The sequence below is a fragment of the Neovison vison genome, chromosome 11 (assembly GCF_020171115.1).
Source record: "Neovison vison isolate M4711 chromosome 11, ASM_NN_V1, whole genome shotgun sequence".
Lineage (NCBI taxonomy): Eukaryota > Metazoa > Chordata > Mammalia > Carnivora > Mustelidae > Neogale > Neogale vison.
The window spans coordinates 127,483,741-127,493,888 of NC_058101.1; the positions used below are offsets into that span (position 1 = coordinate 127,483,741).

At 33.9% G+C, this 10,148-nt stretch overlaps 1 protein-coding gene across 1 annotated transcript in view; it reads left to right on the forward strand.

The window, feature by feature from the left end:
* Window positions 1-9,876, forward strand: part of GLRB (glycine receptor beta) — a 100,582-nt gene extending 90,706 nt beyond the window's left edge. The window contains exon 10 of the mRNA XM_044224684.1: window positions 7,877-9,876. Within this exon, the coding sequence (XP_044080619.1) occupies window positions 7,877-8,173 (297 nt within the window). The 3' untranslated portion in view covers window positions 8,174-9,876. The remainder of the gene's footprint in view (window positions 1-7,876) is intronic.
* The last annotated feature ends 272 nt before the right edge of the window (window positions 9,877-10,148 follow it).

Genomic DNA, 10,148 nt, shown 5'->3' on the forward strand with positions numbered 1-10,148 from the left:
CTTGTCACAAATGACAAGATTTCATTCTCTCTTGTGGTTGAGTAATATTCCATTATATGTATTTACTACATCTTACATCTTCTTTATTCATTCATCTGTAAGTGGATACTTAGGTTGCTTTTGTATCTTACCTATTGTAAATAATGCTGCAGCAAAAATTGGGATACCTGTGTCTTTTTGTTTTTAAGATTATATTTTTAAGTAATCTCTATACCCAATGTGGGGCTTGAACCTATGACCCTGAGATCAAGAGTCACACGTTCTCCCCGCTAAGCCACCCAGGTGCTACCTGTGTCTTTTTGAATTAGTGTTTTCATTTTCATCAGATAAATACACAGAAGCAGAATTGCTGGGTCAAATGGTAACTCTATTTTTAATTTTTTGAGGAAACTTCATTCTGTTTTCCAGAGTGGCTGTACCAGTTTACATTCCTGCCAACAATGCACAATGGTGGCCTTCTGTCTGCATCTTCACCAATACTTGTCATTTCTTTTGATATTAGCCATTCTGATTGGTGTGATGCGATATCTCAGCGTGGTTTTGATTTGCATTTTCCTGATGGTTAATGATGTGGAACATTTTTCCATATGCCTGTTGATCATCTAAATATACTTTGGCAAAATGTCTTTTCAGGTCTTCTGCTCAGTTTTTTTTTTTTTTTAAGATTTTATTTATTCATCTGAGAGAGAAAGACAGAGAGAGCACAGGCAAGGGGAGAGGCAGAGGGAGAGGGAGAAGCAGACTCCCTGAGCTGCTGAGCTGGTAGCCTGACATGGGGCTGGATCCCAGGACCTGGAGATCATGACATGAACTGAAGGCATACACTTATTGAACCATCTGAGCCCCCCAGGTGCCCTTTCTGCCCAGTTTTTAACTGGACTGTGTTTTTTATATTGAGTGGTATGAGTTATAATGTGAATATTAGTATACTTAATGTTGTCCCAAAGTCCCTTAAACTACCCAGTTTTAAAATTATTTTTCTCTTTTCTGTTTGTTTTGGGTTATTTTCACTATTCTGACTTCCAGATTGCGGATCCATTTTTCTGTATCAACTAATCTGCCTTTTCTTCCCTCTGGCATATTTAACATTTTATTATTGCATTCTTCAGCTCTGGTTGGTGAGCATTTTTATAACCTTTATTATGAACTCTTTATCAGGTAGATTGTTTACTCCATTTCATTTAGTTCTTTTACCAAGATTTTGTCTTGTTCATTCATTTAGAACATATTCTTCCATCTCTTCATCTGCCTGACTCTCCGTCAGGCAAAGTATTTAAAATTAAATACTTAATTTTGTATTAAGTATTCCAGCTCTTTTTCCTGGTCTAGAAGGAGTGGCCTCATTTAAGTGTTGTCTTGTGGGGCCCAGAAGTGCACATCTTCCTGGCCACAGGAGCCAGGTGTTCCAGGAGCATCCCCTGTGTAGGCTGTGTGCACCCTCCTGTTGTGGTGGATACATGACTGTTGTGGGCATGTGATAGGTGGGAGTGGCCTCTGGCCCAGCAGGCTGGGATACCTGGCTGTGACTGCTGCAGGGGCATGGTGGATGGGGTTATTGTCTTGTCAACTGCAAGGCCTGACCAAGGCATAGGGTTGTTTGATGCCCTTTATGGAAAATGCCCTCTGACATTAGCAGTCTAGAGGAAGCATTCTAAAATGGCACTCACCAGTGCCAGGATCAGCATGGACGAACAAGGTGGTAAAACTGGCTACCTCCACTGTCTAAGTTCTTGGGGGAAAAGAGGCTCAGCTCCTCCTGTTCTTGCACTGGTTTCCATGTCAAGTGAGTCAGCACCTGAGCCTTTTAAGAGTGGGTTTTTCAATTACTATGGTTCTGTAATTTTCCTGGACATATTCCTTATCAGTTTTCAGAGTTAGGTATTTTGAGGACTCATGTCTCCTGTGCAGAATCTAAGGGTTAAGTTGCATGACCTGGAGCTCACATCTTTTACTCCTCAGGGTAAAGCTGTGTAACTTTGAGATCCCTCCTAAACATGGAGTGCTGTGTCTGAGGTGTTTTTTTTTTTTTTTCCCCTTAATGAGACTGTATCTCTGCCTCTTCTACACATTTTGTTGATGTCCCTTAGTACAGAGGCTCTGTTCATCCACATTCTTGATCCCCTTCAGAGGGAATTTTTCCATATATGGTTGTAGATTGGTTAGGTCCATGGGAGGGATGAGATCAGGTTCTCCCTGTGCCATCTTGAATTCTCTACAGAATTGTGTTATTTTAAAATTTAGCTTTCAGGCATTAAAATAATTACCCAACAAAGGAAAGTTGAAAATATTTAAGAACATCTATATTTTAATTCTTTGTGTTTGAGCTTAGTAATAGAAAAACATGTGTTTGGATTCTGAAACTGTTACATTTTGCTACAAAAGTCATAGAGTGATACTTATGGAGTTTAAAAGTTGACCAGAAAATTTAGTCTCCAGAAATAAATATGAGTTATTTTTATTGCTTACAGGCCAAATGCAACTTCTAAAATGAACATTGTACCCATGTAACATTTGTATCCTGAGATAGACTTCAAAATGAGAATGAGTAAAAAAACTAACATCTTTAATATATATGTCAAACTTAGAGAAAATATGTAAGCTTGATAAATTCATAAGACTGTTACACATTGACATAAAAAATATAAAAAAGAGAAATTAAATTTTGTTGTCTTTTTAATTTAGTGGTTTTGCTATGGAAAACATAATTTCTAGTTTCAAAATACATTTGTTCCACTATACTTTGCTTTCAAAACACAAACTTTTATGAAGTAATTTCTATGAAATTGTTATTGAAACCCAAGTTTGGCTGCTTGCCACTCGAAAGACAATGCTGAAGAGACAAGTGTTGGTTGGAAAGGAAAGAGTGCTTTGTTTAGGAGGCTGGCAACCTTGGAAGATGGTAGATTGGTGTCCAAGGACCATCTCTGAGGTTCCAGGTGAAGAAGTGGGTTTTTAAAGGGGAAATTCAGGGTAGGAGATTACATACATATTGATGAAAAGGGCAGAGAAACTTATGACTATTCATGAGGAAAGATGGACCACACATATTGAGCAAACATATATGTAACATAAATCTCATTTCACTTTGGGGTAGGGACTTAACACCAGAAAGAGGAAAAAGTCAGCCCCTCACATCAGGAGGTTTTATTAGGACAGGGAGAAGGGGCCCTGGGCATACTCAGAGCTGGTATAAAATGGAATGGGGTCTTAGTCTTGTTATCTCTGTGAAAGAATGCAGGGCCTTGCTTGTTCATAGGCTGGCACCATGTCAGTTGACCTTGAGTTCAGTCTTCTACAGAAACAGCTAGTGGATTTGTTAGTAGGGTCTGAAAACACACAATAGCTGATTAGGGAGAAAGGATTCTCTGAAAAACAAGCTTTCAACATACTGCTAGTTTCAGCCTCATGAACCCTGTGGTGCACAGTTTCAAAAGGATATGCCATTTATTTTTAGACAGAATAACAATAGTTATTAATGAAAGCACAATGAAATTTGAATTATAGGGAATTTTTGATGCTGATTTTTAAAATAATACTGTTTGCTAAAGAAAGGGATAATTTTAAAAAGTGTAATAAGAAACAGCAATGATAATGTAATCTAGCTTTTAGCATGTTTTAAAATTTTGCCTGCATACATAAATCTGTCATCATACACGCATAATTATCTGGGTTATTTCCCCCTTAAATTTAGTAGAGGACCCACTATTGCTAATATCATCCTGTCCCCAATGCCTGGTGTGTACCGTGTGCTATTCATAAGAAAGATGCTGTGAATAAAAGACAAAATAGTGTCTTTGCCTTATGATTTGAACAATTAAAAACATAAAACCTGTTGTTTAAGTATGAATGAGATAGTTGTTTCCTATAGTAATGATGGGTTTTTAAAAATAAGGAATGACTTAAATTGGGTAAATTATATAGAAATTATTCCCTTTTGAACATATTTTTATTAACTGCAAAAGATACTATTATCCACGTGAAATCATATGTAAGTTTTCTGGTCAAGAAATATTGCATATGGTGATTTCCTTTTAAATGTGTGACTCAAACTGAAAACCATACACACAGTCACACACACAACCTAAAGGTTGTAATTTGAAGCATTAGGAAGTTCTTATCTGCGTCATTTTTTATTCTTGACAGTTTCATTACCATACTAGCTCATTTTTGCTACCAGTAATTTTCAGGAATGACAAGTTTATATGATGAAAGTAAATGAGACACATATTTATATGAGGAAAAATTGAGAAATAATAAATTGGAGATTAATATAACCAAGATCACTTTTAAGAATGTGTTACGTAGGACTACTCTCTTATTAGTAAGGAGTGTATTGAATCCCTCTTGATGTGATATTATAATTGCTTTATATAATATTACATTGTAAATATTTTTGTACTTTTAAGTAAATATTTGATATGATAACTATGGGTGGAGAGTATTGTCATGTTTGTGTAAAAAAAGTTATGTTTGTGTAAAATCTCCAATGAATGCTAAAAGGTGAGCCCAGCCAACTAGTTAATGAATCATGGCCTATTTAAGGAAGCTGAGGACTTCTTATTTCTTATTTAGGTATGTCACATAAAAGTTATTTCCATAAAAGAGGTTCTCTCCTTCAGTACACACACACACACACACACACACACACACACACAACTCTTTTCAAATAAGAGAACCTTCAAATACATTTCTAGAGGAGGTTTTAATAAATTAAATGAGTGAAGATTTAGTACAACCAACTGAAGCTCTTTGGAGTACTTTTCTGTTATTACTTTAACATTGAAGAAATTATTCTTCTTTTACTGACATATATACTATATTTAAATAATCTCTCTGACTAAATATAACATCCTATGTCTACATTTTGATTAAACTGTGTGGATGAAACTCTAAAATTATTGAAATGGCTAGCAGAACCCAATAATATGTTTTTGTAAATAAAACAGATTAGAAAATTTCAACTATTTATGTGTTACTTGGGTTATAATATCATATAAATTTGATTACTTATTTAGTTATTTATAGATACTAAAACTAGTATCTAGGATCTAGTGTATCTAGTATACACTAGAGCTGTGTATAAAATATGATTTAAATGCATTTCTGTAGTAAATATGCATGGCTTTCTTTGTGAGAAAGTAAAGTAAATGATAAGAATTGAGTCTATTGGCAGAAGCTAAAATATCCCTTTGTTTTGATAAGTGGATTCTAAAGCACAGTTAGTAAATAAAAAACTTTTGGAGTAGAGAATTCTAAAGGGAGAAAGCAAGGTGGGATATCCACAGAGTCCCAGATTTTGATGACTGCTCTGAGAGTCTGGGGATAATACAAAGATATGATATGTAGAGACTGTTCTCAACCTCTGTTCCAAACAAGGCAGCAATTTCACTCTTCACAAAAGTTCATTAATAATCCTAAGACTTACTCCTCAAATAGGACTGGAAAATTAGAGCTTCAAATGTGGTCTTCTTTCTGGTACACTTAAGGAAACGTGTAGGAGTATGAATGTGAGTCTGTGTGTTCGTGTTTGTGGTGGTGGAGCTGAAATCACAGAATGCTTGCTGAAAATGGCCTTTTAAAATTTTAAATTGGGGAATTTAAATGGAAGGTATGAGTAAGTTTTATATATATAAAATATATTTTCTATTATATAATCATAATTTATAATATTCACATATTTGTGTTTGTTAATATATGTATACTATATATATTCATAATTGTATATATGTGATTTCCCAAAGTCATATTTAAATAATTTCAATTTTAGTTGCTGTCTTTGTTCTCATTCCACTGACCAGTCCCTATTTTTTGCCAGATATTTTCCTAGACACACTGCATAAATTGATATGGACTAGACCCTGAACTTGTGATTGCTCAATCAAAAATAGCCAATCAAGCCATACTCTTTTAAAGTCAGTTGAGTTCTCAACTACACATTAGCAAAGGGGAGGGAGAATCCTCTTAAGGTTTGCCTCTGTTAGCTAAAACAAAGTTCCATCAAAGCAGTATGGAACTATGTTTCTACTTGGGCTATTTTACATCCCAAACCTTCTCTAAATATGTTAATATATTGGTGTTTCACATCTTTTTTTTTTTTTTCTTAGTATGAAACACTAAGAAGGGTAAAATTCCCCCCCAAAAAACATATAATAAATAGGTAAAATTCCAGCTCCATAATTCCCATTCCTACTTACCAGTAGCTTCTTGTGTATTTTTATATAGTTATATTTATATAAACATATTTTTAACAATTCTTACTCAGCAGAATTTTACACATATCTATGTGGTATGAAGTATATATGATTAAAGCCAACACTTATATACCAGCTTAAAAAAATAACATTACCAGGACATGTTCGTAATTGAAGAAAAAATGGAAGTAATCTACATGTATAATGATAGGAGATACACAAACGCATCTTAACTTGTTTTGTTTTGTTTTCTTTTGTTTTCACCCACTATATCTTAATTTTATGTGCTGTATTCCTCTAAACACTGCCATCTGGCTCTTGCCCAGAAGATATGACTCAGTGTTTGTCCAGATAAAGGCTAGGATCCTGCTACCTGAAGTACTGCTGGGAAATAATTTGTGTTAATTCTTATATTAAGCATTAGTTTTACCCAGCCATAATCTGGCAAAGGTGAATGGAATCTATATAACTAGTCATTGTATTACAAAAATTGCAAAAACTAGAGTAACTATAGTGTACTAAGAGTATATAATGACAGGTTTCCTTTTTCAGTAAAAGCAGTAAATATCAATAATGGAGATTCCCAAGGCAAACTGTGGAACTCAGGATTAAGAATAGTAGGAAATTAAGCAGTAGAGTCAAGAATTAACCCTTCTGTGGCCTTTTGTAATATCAGTGTTATTTTAAGATGTTGGGGTTGGCATCTATTTTTTTCTTTTAAGAAATATTTTATTTATTTATTTGACAGAGAGAGGGAGATCACAAGTAGGCATAGAGGCAGTCAGAGAGAGAGGGGGAAGCAGGCTCCCCACTGAGCAGAGAGCCCGATGCGGGATTCAATCCCAGGACCTTGAGACCGTGACCTGAGCCAAAGGCAGAGTCTTAACACACTGAGCCACTCAGACACCCCAGCATCTATTTTTTCTGAGAGCATTTCTGATTGCTAGAGAGAGTTCAATGTGAAATAATTATTCTGTATCTTATAGGGAATGTTATAAATTTAATAGTTTAAAGATTATCAACTGAATAATCACTATGACATATGATCTGGCTGAAATATACATAATTTCTTTGGATTCTCTGAGTGGTTGGCTAATTCACTTTAGTCACAAATTAGGAATGATTGCCTTTCACCAGTTCGTCTTTGGTTCATGATCACTATGACCCTTTTTTAGTTCCTAGTTGTGAATGCAGTTTGGAGACAGAGTCTGTCTCATTAAAGAGATAAATGGCCTCAGTCATTTAAAAACCACCATCTCCAGAAATAGAATCCATGAGGAAGTCAAAGATTAGAAGCACCAGAAGATTTCTCTTATCCATGTATTGTAGTAATATGGTCTGTATAATGGTTAAATATTGGACTGTAGTGTATTGGTATTTCAAATGAGAACACTGACAAGCCTGGGAGTACCTAAGTTAAATGTTGATTTGCATTTTGAGTCCCTTGACATAAAATAACCTATCAAAAGTTTATTCCATGACATAAGCCTTGTCATATGGGCAACATTTTAGAACTCTAAATACTCAGGTAGTCTGATGGCCTTATCAGTTACTATTGGATCTTTTTGTGAAACCAAGATAAGAGTCAAATGACTAAACCAGCAGATTTTTAAAGTATCCTTTTGAAGAGATATTTATGAATAGAACAATTCTAAATGTACTCTGTCTTCAACTTTTATTCTCAGGTAGGAGAGACAAGATGCAAAAAGGTGTGCACTTCCAAGTCTGATCTGAGGTCTAATGACTTCAGCATTGTTGGAAGCTTACCAAGAGATTTTGAATTATCCAATTATGACTGCTATGGAAAACCTATTGAAGTCAACAATGGGCTTGGGAAATCTCAGGCGAAGAACAACAAGAAGCCGCCGCCTGCCAAACCTGTGATTCCAACAGCAGCAAAGCGAATTGATCTTTATGCGAGGGCATTGTTTCCTTTCTGCTTCTTGTTCTTCAATGTTATATATTGGTCTATATATTTATGATAAATCTTTCTGATTTGTGTAAAATAAAATGCCATTTCATTGTGACCGGCTTCCCTCATAAATGCCAATCTGAGAAATTTTGCATTTTCATAGCAATATATTGCATTTTGGATGCCATTTGATTGTAATAAAAATGTGGCACCTTACTTTTGAATGGCAGCATGATCTTGTTACTTCTGTGCTCTACTAATGATGTATATATGTATAGCGAACACATTGCTTTAAGAATAAATGAAGGATAAGCATACTACATAAAATAAAATCCAAACAATTCTCTTCAGTTAGTGTAAATTGCAGATACTTCAGATGATTCTCATAATAAAATGATGTGCACGCTGGATCCTGTTATGGTCACCATTCTAATGTATGTAGAATTTCAAATTTCCTTCCTTGTAACTTTCAGAGAAAACCATCTTAATATTGTATAATTTTAGATGATATTATCACAGATTAAGCAAAATTATATTACATATTATTTAAACTTTGTAAGTAGAAACATATCAACTATAATTATGTGGGCTCTGTGGAGAAATAAAGTTCAAAAAATTACTAATTTGCAAAATCAGCTCATTTTAAAGTGTGCCTGTGTTGTCAAAATGCCAGTTTATGAAACACAGAGAGCATTTTTGAAACAAAGGGAAATCTAGATTTATGTAAATTCATACTGAATTCTGACTTCTGAGAAAAATAAAGGATAGATACATTGATTAAATATTTCTGGTAAAAGAAAGTCTATTTAATCCACGTTAAAGCCTAAATATATTTTCATGGATTTCATTTTGTTGATACAGAATATACAAAATCATTGTGCCTTAAAGAATCATAAATATTTTAAATTGGAATATAATAATGGATATGTGATTTCACATAATTTTTAAGAAATGAAGAGGAAAATACACTATTACTGGAAATAACTTGAGTTTGAGGGGAAAAATCATGGGAGGATTTTAATTTCTTTATTAAAATGCTTACTTTTTTTAAGTAAAATTGACTTTTTCTGAATTCATTTCTTTTTTTATTTGAATACTTTTTGGATTTGCTATAAAACATTTAAAGATTAAGTATGTAATATCTTTGTTTAAGTTAGGTCTTACTGCTAGTTGTATTTTCTTTCTTGTCAGAGGTCTAGACTTTTTAGATTTATTTACATTGATCTTGTTTGAACCTGAAAATAGGCACTTGATGATCTATAAGTCTCCTGTTTCCTAGTGATATCAATCCAGTGTAACTTTTTTATTTCTCCATAGCAGAAATTGGAATTATCCATAATTCATATAACACAAGCATAAGACCAAGTAAGTATATTTACATTATTTAGAGAGTTTTGTTGGAGCTGAGAGTTTATATGGTCAATTCAATGATAAAATGTGTTTAAATATTGTTTATGCAAATTGATATATGTAATTCAATGCTATTTCATTAAAGACTTTAATTTTTTAAAGATTTTCATTGATTACCAAATTTTTAAAAAATAAGATGTAATCTAATCCTCTGCAGTCCTTCAGCACCCCCTAGCTGCAAAATTTAGCCATCTGAATAGTTATAAAATGCCACAACTAACCCCACCAATGGACTTGAATATCCTGCGGGGACCCAGGGCAGTAACATTTTAATGGAACTGTGATGGGGGGAAAAAAAGCCTTGAGTAGAACTTAAACCATTTAAAATTTTTACTTATAAAAATTAGATTTGATTATAATACATTTTCTATGTTGCCTCAAATTTCATTCATATTCAGGAGTTTGATTTAGAAACAGAATTTTAAGTGGGAAATGTACCAAATGGAAGACAGGTTTCATCATGCAAGAATTTATTGAAAAAAAAAGTGAATGAATTCCTTTATGTAATATAGTATTGTTGCCTCTTAAGATCAATTTTAATACCCAACTATAAATATGTCCTGTTCCAGTACTAAGTGTGTTATGGAACATCAAATGGAGCATTAGACCGTGATCATAACAAAGAAGTACAATCT